The following is a 15787-nucleotide window of genomic DNA, read 5'->3' as shown; positions in this document are numbered from 1 at the left end:
GTTTTGGGACCCAGCCATACCTTATTTGTTATTACTTTTAATCAGCTGCATTCCCATAATGTTAAAGTGCTCTATTCATTTTATCACACACTAATTTTGTACTTCTACTAAAAAAGATTGTTTAGTTCTTTTTAGTACGTGAATGTATGAATGTAGTTACCACTTGTAGTACACTTGAACCCACTAGTGTATGAAAGATGGCTTCAAGTGTACTACAAGTGGTAACTAAATACATTTTTTAATGAAAAGATAGTATGTTAAAAGCACATTTTAGTTCATATGCAAGGTGTCTCAAAATAGCACATGGACCACAAAACCAGTCATAAGTAGCACGGGTGTATTTGTAGCAATAGCCAAAAATACATTGTACAGGTCAAAATTACTGATTTTTCTTTTATGCCAAAAATCATTAGCATATTAAATAAAGATCAAGTTCCATAAAGATATTCTGTAAATTTCCTACCGTAAATAAATCAAAGTTTAATTTTTGATTAGTAACATGCATTGCTAAGAACTTCATTTGGACAACTTTAAAGGCGATTTTCTCAATATTTTGATTTTTTTTTGCACCCTCAGATTCCAGATTTTCAAATAGCTGTATCTCTGCCAAATATTGTCCTATCAAACCATACATCAATGGAAAGCTTATTTATGACCCTGGACCACAAAACCAGTCTTAAGTCGCTGGAGTTTATTTGTAGCAATAGCCAAAAATACATTGTATGGGTCAAAATGATCGATTTTTCTTTTATGCCAAAAATCATTAGGAAATTAAGTAAAGATCATGTTTCATGAAGATATTTTGTACATTTCCTACTGTAAATATATCAAAATTTAATTTTTGATTAGTAATATGCATCACAAAGAACTTAGTTTGGACAACTTTAAAGGTGATTTTCTCAATATTTTGAATTTTTTGCACCCTCAGATTCCATATACTGAAATAGTTGTATCTCTGCCAAATATTGTTCTATCCTAACAAACCATACATCGATGGAAAGCTTATTTATTCAGCTTTCAGATGATAAAGCTCAATTTTGAAAAACCGACACTTATGACTGGTTTTGTGGTCCAGGGTCACATTTATTCAGCTTTTTACATGATGTATAAATCTCAGTTTCAAAAAAAAATTACCCTTACGGCTGGTTTTGTGGTCCAGGGTCACATTTGAGTACACTTCGGTGATATTAATTACAAAATTAGTGCATGAAAATACAGCACTTTAAGTACATTATGAAAGTGCATTTGTTTTTCTTCTGGGGCAGTTCATGCCCTTAACTATCAGAAAGTTTACATATAATTTCTAAATTAATTTACAATCTATCTATTATTTTGACAATTAAAACTTTTGTGAAATACTTAGCAGTGGTAAGTGTTCTTGTGCTATATTTGAAATACTTGGTTTGATATTTTGTTATGTAACCCCACAGCATTCATACATTTTTAAATGTGGCTTAAGTGTCCGAATACTTTTTGGGGCCTCTGTGCTGTATGTAACACCGCGGAAAACAATGAAACTAGAGTGGTCTAGAACCTCTCTCACTCACTGCTTAGGGGTGTTGAATTACTTTTAGGCACGGCGCAAGTGCGCACCGTATCGCGTAGTGTACTAGAGAGCGTCTCCAGTGCGCGCTGTAGTATGTAAACCGTCACTTCGCCAGTATTTGGTGTCAGAACGGGCTGGCAGGCAGGTCTAAGGACCTGGGGGATATTGGAACCTTCTTCTCGTTCATTCGCACCCACTCTCCTCCCCACACACCCTGTCGTAGCATTACAGAAACCCAACAATCAGACAGCTGTCGACTGCCGGCTTGAGTCGCGCTCGCTACATCACCAATGCCGGGAAACCGTCAGCGCAGTCAGCTCTCCCGCGCACGGACGGACAGCGAGTATGTGAAGTAGTGACCGCAAGAATGGACCAAAGGAACTACTTCGCCGTTCTGCTGCTTGTTTTTCATCTTCAGCTCACATTTGGAGAGTTCTTTCCAGGTAAGTTTGCTTTCTGTTCTGCATCTTTTTGGCCACTTTGCGGAGGTTGGCGAGCTTTGAATGCCGTAACCCAAGACGGGATGAAACTTTAATAATTGTATCTTGTTTATTAATGACGATGTGCTGAGGGGAGATGTTAAAACGTTAAATGTTAGATGAACATGAATTCCAGCAGATTTGCTGTTGCTTTATGTATCATGTGTGACTTTTTATAGTCAAATCATACCATTTAATGAAGGATTTGTATCGTTATTTACCTCAGTTCTCTCATGTGGAGACAAGTCTGTCTAATTTTTAACGGAAATGTGACCGTTGGTCCGCTCAAAAAGTATTGTTATATATTATTTTATATATTACATTTATTTAAAAAAATATTATATGTTAAGGCTGTTTTAGGCTGAAGCTGTAAATGTATAAATTACACCTCAGACTGGATTAAGAAAAGTTTACTCAGTCAATAATACATACTTAGTACGCTCACAATTAACACAGCTATTGGTGCTTTGTGACTGGGATAATTAATTATATATTTTGGCGTCTATCAGCGATCCGTTTGGGGAACTGTTGAGCACGGCGATTAGATCTTAAAATAGTCTGGTATCGAGTGAGGGAATCGGTCACCGTGTCCGTGCTGTTGTGAAATGGATGAAGTTCATGTCTCCGCCGGAGGGTGGCGCTCTGGGCACATCCAAACCGTGAATCACAGCATCACTGGTTGAATCGTGGGTCGATAAAAATCGTCTCAAAAGAGGAAAGATTTATCCGTTTGTGTTTTGAATATGATAAATATTTTTGAAAAGCATATTTTCTCTGTCGTAAATAACCCGCGGTGTTCAAATACAAAACAGAAGAGCTAGATTATAACAATAATGATATTGTTAATTGATAGGGAGGATTTGTGTAAAAAACTATCAAGTTTTCACATCAGTTTTGAAGAAATTGTAGGCTGTAAGACAAAATAGATTCTAGTGTATTTTACCTGAAAGGTCAGATATTTTCCAAATAGCTGTTTAAATGTTTAAATAAATCTAAGAATTTCTAAAAGAAAAGTCTTAACTGATGCCTTAAATCTGAATAAAGTGATGCCAAAGTTACAACTTGTTGTGATATGTTTCTTACACTTGATAATTTAATTAATGATGTAGAAAATTGAGTTGAATCTCTGTGAGAACTAGTGCAACTAAGAAAAATGTTATAAATGATTGTAATAAGTTATATGGATGGAAACAAAGGTGAAAACAGTTTGCTTTATTAATAATCAATGATTAAAAACAGAACAAAAATGATTTAATCAATAGTTTATTAAGCAGTTTATTAAACATAAATGTTTAATTGTGCTCTTTATTAATTAGGTTAATTAATTATCCCCCACTACATTGTTTAATAAGTGTTGTTTGTGTATTTCAGCCTTTGGCTTGAGGTCTGTGTGCTGAAAACTAACATGCAGATGATAAACTTAATCAACAGGCAGCCACAGTGGACACATATTAAAATAGTTTTCACTAATTCACTCTTGGGACTTGACTAATAAAGCCAGACGAATTTCACAGGACTACAGAAATATCTGTAGGCTTTGTTTGTTTGACACATCTCATGTGCTGTTGACCTGTTGAGCAAATATGATGTGCTTCTGTTCTTTCATGGCTTAACATGTTCATTTAATAAGCCCGCAGACCAGTGTTTTAAAATTGCTTTTAGTGTCACGTCTGTAGCCTGGCTCTTGTTGCGAGGATAATTTGTGTTCCATTCTATCTTTGCTTGTAATTTTGGCAGGGCCAACAAGACTTTCTCTGTGCTTCAGTGAACAGCTTGACAAGTATAGGCCTATCTTTATTCACCAGTCTGAGGAAATGAAAGCAAGGCTATCAACATAAAAAGACACTAGCAAAAAAAGTACATCTTTTTTGGGATGTGGTTCTATGGTGGTACTGCAGTGTACTTTGAAGTTGGATTTAAAGTCTATGGGATGTGAGTATGGTGGTCATTTAGTACCATGATATATATCAAAGTACTATTACAGTCTAATTCTGTTATTGTACCATAAGAGACCCTCGGGGCTAACAAGGCTAAGTGCTTCTATCACATTTGTTCCACATATTGATGGATGTCTCTTATGCTTTATTGATGTTTACTTTATTTTGGCGCACAACTGGTGCAGTAGGTTTACACATTTTATGCCTATGGGCGAAGCAAATGAGTGTGCTGTATTTGATTTAAAAGTGGCGGTTATCCCATTGAAAGATTTCCATTTGGCATTTAATTGAATATCTTCAGCTGGCAGCAGAGAGACAAAGAAGGAAAACCTGACATGTCTGACTCCCAGCGTTTCCTGTCATCTTGCTGTCATAAGATGTCATGCTTTCAGCACAGTCTTCTCTGTAAAAGTTGTCTGTCTTCGTGTGATGAAAGTATGAACTTCTGTGGCAATGTGTAGCACCATGGTATCTTGATGGTGATGCTGTGGTACTTTGGTATACACTACCAGTTAAAGGTTTGGATACACCTTCGCATTTTTTTTTTACTATTTTGCCTATTTTAGAACAATCAAAACAATATTGTAGTGTTATTTTTTATTGTAGTGTTCCAATGTTGTTGTGAAAATAGTGTTACATTTCATGTTTAAATAAGTGAAGTATTCCCATGTCTGTTGGACACTTGTTGACTGCTTTTTCTTCACAAAGTGGTCCAACTTTTCCATAAAAAAAATTAAAATAAATAATATATTAAAAAACAATAATAATAATTTATTAAATAGTAATAAATAATAATAAATAATTATTTATTAATTTAAAAAAATATATATAAATATACTTTATTTGGACAACTTTAAAGGTGATTTTTTTCAATATTTAGATTTTTTTGCACCCTCAGATTCCTGATTTTCAAATAGTTGTATCTCGGCCAAATATTGCCCTATCCTAACAAACCGTACAATGGAAAGCTTATGATATGCCTATGTATAGCCTAAGTTTATTCACTTGATTTTGGTGGTGAGGCAGCCCACCCATGTAAATTTATCCCCAGGCCCTGTCTGTTTTAGCAGCGGCATGATAATTTATTGCAGGGCCAGTTTAGTTTATCTAACCTAGCCGCATCATTTTTTTTATTTGCCTGGCAGAATTTTTAATTTCATTGAGGTTGCGAGGAGACGCCTATTATTAATAAGAATGATTAATTAAAACTAATGAGAGATCATATACCCTGAGGGAGCTGTGGATTTGTCTCCCTCTCTCTCTCTGTCTGTCTCCTGCTCTCTGACAGCTACTCATTTGCAGCTTGGTGAAGTCTCTTATCATCCGCACACTGCCAGACTAATAGCTAATCCAGAAACCACCAGACTACTAGATAATCCAGTTCACTCAGTGTGCATGTGTTTCTTTGGGCTTCTGGATTAAATTTCATATCCTTGAGCATGAGGCATTCAGGAATTCATATATACTACTTTTGCCTGCTGTTGCTTCTTTTATAATATTTTCTGTTCATCTTCCACTTTGCTCTGTCTTTCTGAAGGACAGACTGTGTTTCTAGTGTTTACTGCTGTAGTTGAAGGATTCACTCATTATTTTTATGCAGTTTACCCTTGTAGCTTTGAATAGATTGTATGTGTATGGTTATGAATGCATATGCAATTATATGATTATTTTAAAATGTCTTCATAAGATTCAATATCCTTATGCAACCTTTGTTAGCTCGAGGGTTGTCAACCCTCTTTTAGGACATGACCCCCTAAATCTTATAGTATAAAATGTTTATATACACTACCGCTCAAAAGTTTGGGATCAGTAAGACTTGTAATGCTTTTTTTAAAGAATCCAGCCTGCATTTATTTGATCAAAAATACAGAAAAAAACAGTAATATTGCAAAATGTTATTACAATATAAAAATGTTTTTATTTTAATATACCTAAAAATATAATTTTATTCCTGTGATGCAAAGCTGAATTTTTATCCGCTGATACTCCAGTCTTAAGTTTCACATGATAATTCAGAATTCATTCTAATATGTTGATTTATTATTAGATAATTATCAGTGTTGGAAAAATATATATTTTTGGAACCTGTGATTTTTTTTTTTTTTTTTTTCAGGATTCTTTAAATAACAAGTTACAGCATTTATTCAAAATATAAATATTTTCTAACAATATAAATTTATGCTATCACTTTTTATTAATTTAACACATCCTTGGTGAATAAAAGTATTAATTTCTTTCAAAAAAAGAGTGAATAACATTTACTGACCCCACACTTTTGAACAGTAGAGTATATTGTTAGAAAGCCTTTCAATTTAAGTAAATGCTGTTCTTTTTAACCTTTTATTGATCAAAGAATCCTGGAAAAAAGTATCACAGGATTCAAAAAAATATTAAGCGGCACAACTGTTTCCAGCACTGATAATAAATTAGCATATTAGAACAATTTCTGAAGGATCATGTGACATGTGGAGTATCAGCTGATGAAAATCCAGCTTTGCATCACAGGAATAAATTATATTTTAAAATATATTAAAATAAAAACCATTATTTTATACTGTAATAACATTTTGTAATATTACTTTTTTTCTGTATTTTTAATCAAATAAATGCAGCCTTGATAAGCATAAGAGACGTCTTTAAAAAACATAATGATTAACATAAAATAAATAAAAATATAAAATTCAAAAACTAGTTTAGATTATTGGCAGACCACTCTAGACTTTAGAACCTCAACATAAAACATTTGCAAACAGTACCTAGTTCCAAAAGTTTCCTATTTTCCTTCAGATTTTTCTTAAAAATTTAATTGACTGACAATTTAGCTTAATTAAGATGCACAATTATGTCCACACCAACCCTATCTACTTCCTCAATGTGTTATCTTTTTGAGTGTTTGCCAACACTCTGATTTACACACATTAGAAATGGCAGAGATGAGCCTTGAACACACGGTCCAGTGGGTAAAAGCTGCTTATAATGAGCAGAAAGCTCATTCCTTCTCCTACCACTTTGTCTGAGCCCTTGAATGAGACACTTCACCCGTGTCTAATGGCCGCCCCGTGCTATAACCCCATCTCTCTCCGAGTCAAACAAGAGTAAAAAGTAGTAAAAACCCCTGAGTAAAGTGGGAACGAATGGCGAACGAAACTTGAAAGGAAAGAAAAAGACTTTTAAACTTCATTGAGAGTAACCAGCACATATAACGTGAGTGAATTCTCGCCGAGGCTGCCAGGGCTAAATGAGCAGGCGAGTCTGAAAGCCTCACTCCGTCGCAACTTGTATGGAAACAAAACGAGTTGCCTTACTGTGACGGCTTCCTGTTTTGTTGTGATTGCCGCTCTAGACCGAGATGGAGAGCCTGTCTGAGGGGGTGGAATAACAATGCGAGAAATCAGGGAGAAATGCTGAGAGCCGCAACTGAGAGATAGACAGAAAAGAGCGAGGAGGCAAAGGGGGAAAAACAACACTTGAAGTGGACGAAAAAATGAGACACCTGAGAGGACCAACAAATGACTTTGCAAGGGCTGTCGGGACATAATGGATTTCACACACACACGCAAACGCACACACACACACACACACACACACACACACACACACACGCAGGAACATGATTATTTCCCGTGTGTCCATTAGAAAGCGCCAGGGCCGTAATTGTTTTCTTTGACCTGCTTGTTATCGCCCTGCTCTTGGGTTGCCAGGTTTCAGTGCTCCACTCTTGCCCTCTGACAAGCTGTCACTCAGCGGCCTGTTTAGTATTCGAGCGAGAACGAGAGAGAAAGGAAGACTGTCAGAGGTGTTATCTGCATGACTGTGCTGGTCTAATCCTCCCCACTTATTCTATTTGGCTGACTAAATGACAGCTCAATACTGGAGTGCGGGCCAAGTCCACTATAAATGAGACGTCTCCTCCTCGTACTGTACAGAGAGTGAAAACCTCTGGAGCAGCCATGTTTAATATCCCAGGAGTTATTTGGAGCCACACTTAGTCAGTATTTAAAGGGATAGTTCACCTAAAAAAGGAAAGTCTGCCTTCTTCATGTATTTGATGTTGCTCCAACCACATATGTGACCCTGGACCACAAAACCAGTCATAAGGGTTATTTTTGTGAAACTGAGATTTATACATCATCTGAAAGCTGAAAAATAAGCTTTCCATTGATGTATGGTTTGTTAAGGTGGGACAGTATTTGGACGAGATAGATCTATTTGAATATCTGGAATCTGCAAAAAAAAAAAAAAAAAAAAAAAAATTCTAAAAATCGCCTTCAAGGATGTCCAAATGAAGTTTTTAGCAATGCATATTACTAATCAAAAATTTAGTTTTGATATATTTATGATAGGAAATTGACAAAATATCTTCATGGAACATGATCTTTGCTTAATATCCTAGGAAATATCAGTTTACATTTCTAAACATTCATTTTGCCATTAATTATAATAATCCAGTGAGATTTTTGTATGGAGCACAGGCTGTTGTCAGACTCCTTGTGCAAACAGAGATCTGATCTCTCCATCATTCAATCCAGTCTGTTTTAAGAAACAGAAAAAACGGAGACAGACTAAATCCAGAAGAACTGTGGCAACATCTCCAAGATGCTTTAAGAGACCTATACCTACAAAGCTACAGTACTGTTAAAATTTTTTGACAGTTAGGCACATAAAATGAGGATGCTGTCAAAAACAATGTCATAAATAGATTTTCTTTATCGATGAACTTCTATTAACTAAAATAAATCAGCATTTGATGTGACCATCCTTTGCATTTAAAGTAGCTTTTGCCCTAGGTACACTTGTGCACAGTTTTTCAGGTAGCTTTGCAGGTAGGTTATTTGAAACATCTTGGAGATGTTAAAACAGTTCTTCTGGATTTAGTCTGTTTCAGTTATTCTGTTTCTTCACGTCATTCCAGAGACAGACTGGATGATGGTGAGATCAGATCTCTGTGTGGAGCACTGGCTGTTGTCAGACTGCCTGTGCAAACAAAAATCTCACTAGATTATTACAATTAATGGCAAACAGAATGTTTGGAAATGTAAACTGATGTTTCCTACTGATACACTACAGCAAAAGATAGAAATAACTTACTTTAAACCATTTTTTAGCTGGTGAAAATACTAGTGGCCTAAGACTTTTTCACAGTACTGTATATTTAATTTGACTGAATTAAATTCTTTTAATAGCTTTTTTTAATAGCACCAAACCCTCTTTTCTCAACCACCTGATATATAGAGAATTCCATCTTTCTTTAATTCCATCTTTAATTAATTCCAGATGGATACAACAAAGTTTCAGTTAATAATAATTTTCACCTAATAATAATTTTGTCTTTTTTCCCCCCTCTGATCTGACATGCATCTCTTTCTCAGATAGGTTTTATATAATGTCACTGACGTTTAATTAATTAGGCATGTGACTCTGATCTAGTCTTATGCTAAGAGAGAGAACATGAAAGTCGGATCTTCCACTCTTCTTTCATCCATTTCTCCAGGGCACAAACATCCGTTCCCCTTCAGTCAGCACTCTCCAGCAGGGTCATGCTCATTCAGGATGGGCAAAAGGACCCTCTCTGATGTCCAGAGTGTCAGGGGATTTAATGTGTGATAAAAAGTAATTATATTTTTTTCTACTGTGTGTGCAAGGCCGGATTTACAGACTTTCTCTCTGAAAGATTCATGAGAGTTTAAGAGGAGAAAAGAAGAGAGAGAGAGGTCAAAAGAGACACCGCTCCTGTGGGAGAAAAAAAGAGACAATGTCAAAAATAGACAGAGGAAGACAGGAAGAGAGAGGAAATTGTAATGATTGTAAATCCCAATAAAAAAGTACCACAGAACTACTACAGCTAGATATATTTTAAAATGAGAGAGAGAAAGAGAAAATCGTGTTTTATATGTAGTTGCGGTGTGCATTAGGACACAATGTGAAGTATTCACTGATATGAGGTGTTTTGAAATGTGAAGCACTTTGCAACTGCTCAGCATTTGATAAATTACAGCACTTGCTTAAAATATTTCCAAATGGGATTAACTATCTGGCCTGTTGTTCTTTTTATTCACCTCCGTGTGTGTTGGAAATTGAGCTGTTTTGTTGCCGTAGCATGTGAGGCTCAATTACAGCGTCATTAAAGAGACACAGGCTCATTTGACGCCCCATCAAATCACTGTCAGTCTCCGTTCAGCGCTGTCATCGTACCGCTCTCAGAATCAATAGAGCAATAAAGAGCTTTGGACAAAAACAGCGAGGGACTCATTTGAATGTGACACCTTATACCTCTCTGTCCTGAGCATACAAGCAGGAGATGGATTTCTATTCATGGCCGTAAGTGTCTCAAAGAAAGCATGCTAAGAGGTTCCCTTTTAGACTAAACCAAAAAGAGAGAGAGGAGGGAGAGAGACACGGGAAAGAAAACATAAGATGCTTTAGGGTTAATACTGAAGTTAAAGGGTGCTATTAGGCACAGTGTGAATCATGAATGGGTAATTGTTAATAATGAGTAATTGCAATTAACAATTCTTTCACCAAATTATGCAATCAGTGATCTTAGAAAAATAGACCTTATGCAGTAATTGATGTCCTGTCACAAGTCAGCTTGTTTTGGCTTCACACCTAGGTCTTAAATATAGATTTCAGAGCTGGAACTGTTGGTTTTTATTAATAATTGTGCAATTAAATACACAACGCTGTGCTGTATTGTGGATATACACATAGTGAGGTACTTGCAATGTCTAAATTTACAATACAGCAAGGCCTTGAGAGTTTTACTGCTAATAGAAGTAAAAAATAAAAGACTTTTTTTGGTCACAGTTATTACTTTATTGGGATTTAGAATTCTTGGAATGTAACATTGACCAATCAGCTTTCAGAACTGGAACTATTTGTTTTTTAAATGTGATTATGTAACCAATGGAGACAAAGTATGTTGTTGCAATTATAGCCGGGCTGTAATGCTACATTCAAATCATGTGATTGTATTTAAATGCTGTTTTGCATCTGTGTTTACGCCGTGTCACTTAACGACGGCGGAAAGAAATTGTTATTGATTATAATAAGTTGTAACTGTACATGTTTATTGTATAATATAGTTTGAATGCGTTTTGTGTGTTTTGCTGATAATGAAGAACAGCATTAAAGCTTGGCACTAGCCATTTAGCCGGTTTATGAGGCAGCAGGCTTGTGTGAGCAAACTGCATTTCCCATCATTCTCTGCAACAGCATGAAATGCACAGATAATGCATCAGTTATAAATCTAATGAGCGTCCTTTGCTTTTTGTTTTGTTGCAGCAGTGGTAAAAAGCTTTCTTTGTTTGTCAGTAAGTTTAGGAAAGGGAAAAAAATGCACATTGCAATTATGGCTTCTGAGCTTGTAAGTACGAACTTCCCAGGAGGACTTGATCACAGCAGAAACTCAGTGTTTGTAAGCAGGATTGAAGTGAATCGGGCGTAGATGTTCCTCAGAGAGGGAATGAGGGATGGAGGGCTTGAGATAAAGAGGATGAGGCTAAGGTTTTCTGGCAGAGGGTTATTCAAGAGGTGGATGAGAGAGAGAAAGAGGAAGGTGTTGGCAGAATGATTCAGACGGTGCAGATCTGGAGAGCTGAGCAAACATCATATGGCTGGCATTGAGAAATATCCTGTCCTTCTGTTTACTCCACAGTTCTCTCGTGGAGAGGTACAAACTCAAAGAAACCTGCACACAGATGTGTGCGTGCACGCAGACGCGGTAATTGCCATCAATGAATCCATCAATAAATTCAGTCTAATTGGATTGAGATGGAGAGTGTCTTGAATGTGAGTTTAGATTTGATTAATTGATAATTAAATTCGTTATTATAAAGACAGATTGCGTGTGGTTGTAAGCGAAGCTTAATTTGAATAGCGTTGGAAAGGTGTTGAAAGACTCCATTTTGGTCCGGCTGTTCATTTCTTTATGTGGTAATTAAACAAAATCCAGCTGTTTCTTCATTTATCACTGTGATAAATGAACTGCTTTATTCCTCGGTTTAGTAACTTAGTAGTGAAGATCTCTGGGTCTGCTTTAAGTTTAGTGTGGTAAAGATCACTCAAAGTTTAAGATGGAAGTTTGTGTACTTGCATCATGAACAAGCTTTTGTCTTTTGAGTGTTTATTTATATTTATTTATGCAAAAACTTTATTGAAAAAGAATATGTATGTGTGCGTGTGTTTATATATTAGTAATGTACACTTCCAGCACTGTAAATTCTAATTAGTAAACCTTACTTAAAAAAAGCATGCAAACCGATTGCCTTGAAAAAAGCAAGTAAAGTGAAATAAGAACAGTATTTTGTACTTACAAAGGTTTATTTAGTGTTGTAAACTTACACGTAAGTTCTGGTAACTCAGAATCACTTAGTTGTATTTACTTGAACAGAAATCTAATTTACTTGCTAAAACCATGCAAACCGATTGCCTTAAATAAATCAAGTAAGCGTTACTCTGGTGCTAGAGTAATGCTTACTTGGTTTATGTAAAGCTATCGGTTTGCATGGTTTTAGCAATAAATTAGATTTCTGTTCAAGTAAACGCAACTAAGCACTTAAATTACTAACTATTAATTTAAGTAGTAATAGTAGTAATTTAACTAGTCTAGTAACTTAAGTGCTTCAAAAAACCATTACAAATTAATGAAAACAATGTTCCATTCATATGACACATACATTTAAGGCAGTGACAATTCAAAGTTAAAGGTAATGTATTACACAAACCAACAACAATCTGATACAAACCAACAACAATCTGATTTAGGGTATGCTTAGTGTAAGAAGTGGAGGTAGCAGTAGGAGGATGAGTTTAAGTATGGCACTGGGTAGGCTGCACATGTTGCCAATGGATTATATAATTCAAAAAGTCACTTTAGTTTCAGGGTTTTGTTTTGTCCCAAGTAAAGCACCACACTTTGAATGAATCTCCAAGTGTTTTTCATGCTATTAGGTCAATCCAAATGTAGCAGTAATCCTACAGTGTAGATCCTACAGACTGTTCTTTGCAGTACCACCCTGAACAATGATGGCAGAAGACACAGGGTCAAGGCAGAGAAGATTTGGAGAAATACATCATCTTCAATGATGGTCAGCAATCCAACACATATTAGTGTCCAGACAGCATCAACATCAGACACCTGCATAAAAAAAAAACAAACAAATAAAATATTAAGTAGGGCAATGTGATGGTTATTTGTCAGTGTTATCTGTCCTGCCTGGTTCACCAAAAATTTAAATTTGTTATCATTTACTCACCCATGACTTTTGTTCATTTTGGAATGACATGAGGGAGATTAAATGGCATAGTTTTCTTTTTTGGGTGAACAAGGTATATAATCAACAATAATCTTATAGAAGTATCTCAGTAATATAAGAGCAAATACACATTACATTTTCCCACAATTAAGTGTTTGTTTAAGGTGTATTTTTTTTTTTTTTTTTTTTAGAACTTACAAAGTGGGTTAGTAGTAGAAGTATCTGGGGTAATCGCAAAATGAAACAGGAAGGCCCGAGATGGGTGTGGAGTGCTGTCAAATCTGGGTTCTATAAGAAAAAAAAAAAGAAAAAAAAAAAAAAGTTTAAGACATTCAAGTGTTACAGTACGAATGTTTTTGTCAAAGTGTCAATAAAGAGGTCATTAACTTTATTTTAAAAATTTTGAAAACAATTAACATAGCAACATACATTTTAGGGGTTGTAGGGTGTGAAGTGTCCTCTTAAATCTGCAAAAAAAAAAAAAAAAAAAAAAAAAGTTGTTAGAGGTATACTGCATATGCAAGACTTTTTTTAAATGAAATTGTAAATAGTGTAGCACAGTGATTACTGAGTAAAAAAAAAAAAAAAAAAAAAAAACTGCTGTACTGCTGTGTATTAGCTTGAAATATCTCACCTCCAATGTACTGAGGCCTGTGCTGATGAGACCGCTGTTCAGAGAAGGCAGTTGCCACAAACACTTGTCCTAAATATGACATATAAAAGTAAGTTACACTAGTGTTGTGGCTTCTAGATTACAGACACATTCATTCCTTGATAGTTGCATGTTTTAGAAGGGTTACATTAAGAAAGAAAGAAAGAAAGAAAGAAAGAAAGAAAGAAAGAAAGAAAGAAAGAAAGAAAGAGTCCACATTTCTATACATATCTATTTGAGGCCACAGTCATAAAATCAATTCAAAAGCAGCATTTCCTCTGTATTACTGTAGAAATAAAAATTAAAAATTACTGTGATACAAAGAGCTCATTTAATTTAAAACACAAAGGTTTAATCATGCAATGGCAATAACTGTGACATATTAAAACATATATGATGATAAAATTGTAAATTGAAAAAATTAACTTAAAATCAACATGAGTTTGCTATATCAACTCTGGGCAAAACGGAAAACTAACTACAAAGTTTTACATTTGTGACAGTAAAAAAGCATCTAGTGTAAACAGAATCACTTGTCTTTTGTCTACTTTACATGCAGCCCATGCACAAAATAGGGCTAAGTCAGTTAAAATTAGCAGCAGACAGAAAGACGCATTTACACACAATTATTTTTTTTGATAACTTACCTTAGTGTCTTTGTCCAGAGGTAAAAATGCAAGTAGTCTCTGCTTCTTTTCCCAGTTTCAGCAAATTCTTCGCCAATTAGCTGGAGCCAACCGATGTCAACACAAATTCAAAACATTGCTTGTTGCGCATGCTCTAACTGTCCTAATTTCTTCTTCTGTGGTTTTGTTGCACATTAGCAACACATTAGCGCACTGCTGCCTCTCACTGGTGTATGCATGTCATTGGTTTTGTTATGACTACTTGAATATTTTAAGTAAGCCTTACTCAAAGCAGCAAGTAAACTGTTTTTTTCGCCTTGGAATTAGCTGTAACTTGATAAAACCTAGTAAGTAGAGCAACTAAGTAAAGATAACTAATTATATACAAGTAAGGTAGACTACTGGATTTTACAGTGAGTCAAAAGTTTTTGAAGAGTAAGATTTTTAATGTTTTTAAAGAAGTCTCACCAAGTCTGCATTTATTTAATTCAAAGTACAGCAAAACAGTAAAAGTTTAAAATATTTTTACTATTTAAAATAACTGTTTTCTGTTTTAATATATTTAAAATGTATTTTATTCCTGTGATTTTAAAGCTGAATGTTTTGCATCATTACTCCAGTCACATGATCCTTCAGAAATTATTCTAATATTCTGATTTTCTGCTCAAAAACAAGTTTCTTGAGCAACAGACAGAAGACTGGAGTAATGATGCTGGAACGTAATGATTACATTTTTAAAGTATAGTCAAAGACAAAACAGTTAAAACAGAAGAAAAAAAAACATTAAAAATCTTACTTTTCAAAAACTTTGAACAGTATTAAATACATATTAAAATATTTAAAACATTTTTTAGATATATTTAAAATGTATATTATAAAAATAAATATATATTGTTTTTATGTATTATATATATTAATCAACTTATTATTTGGATGTTATTTTATTTGTATTTTGTACATATAAAATATACATTTATAATATAATAAGGTAAAGTAAAACTAAAATTAAAGAAAATAATATACATGCATGCAATGTGTCAATTAAGCTAATGAATTAGTGTGTGAAAAAAAGTATTGAAAGAAAATGTAGACAAACATAATCTAATTAAACTCATTAACCTACTAGTTGATTGTTGACAGCAAGCCAACCATCCAGACTTTAAAATGTGTGAGATAGGAGAGCAAAGTATTTTAACATCACTCTTGGTATGCATACACAATAAAACCTGTTAATCTAATAAATAAGATAATAAACGAACAACCTTAGCTCTCCAGACTTGAGAAATAAAATCA

The 15787-nt window shown here is 34.7% G+C and overlaps 1 protein-coding gene and 1 long non-coding RNA gene across 16 annotated transcripts in view; one reads left to right on the top strand and one right to left on the bottom strand.

Annotated features, from left to right (window-relative positions):
• The first annotated feature begins 1610 nt into the window (after nt 1-1610).
• Nucleotides 1611-15787, top strand: part of ptprt (protein tyrosine phosphatase receptor type T) — a 253350-nt gene continuing 239173 nt past the window's right edge. For all 15 annotated transcript variants that reach the window (XM_051112546.1, XM_051112545.1, XM_051112547.1 and 12 more), the window contains exon 1: nt 1611-1989. In XM_051112546.1, the coding sequence (XP_050968503.1) occupies nt 1914-1989 (76 nt within the window). In that variant the 5' untranslated portion in view covers nt 1611-1913. The remainder of the gene's footprint in view (nt 1990-15787) is intronic.
• LOC127166894 (uncharacterized) lies at nt 13159-14770 on the bottom strand. Its single transcript, XR_007827943.1, has 4 exons — nt 14516-14770; nt 13851-13919; nt 13646-13683; nt 13159-13504 (listed from the first exon to the last, which is right to left on the bottom strand). It is a non-coding gene; the product is annotated as an uncharacterized LOC127166894 (long non-coding RNA).

The sequence above is a fragment of the Labeo rohita genome, chromosome 6 (genome assembly GCF_022985175.1).
Source record: "Labeo rohita strain BAU-BD-2019 chromosome 6, IGBB_LRoh.1.0, whole genome shotgun sequence".
NCBI lineage: Eukaryota > Metazoa > Chordata > Actinopteri > Cypriniformes > Cyprinidae > Labeo > Labeo rohita.
This window is presented reverse-complemented; position numbering and strand designations above follow the sequence as displayed.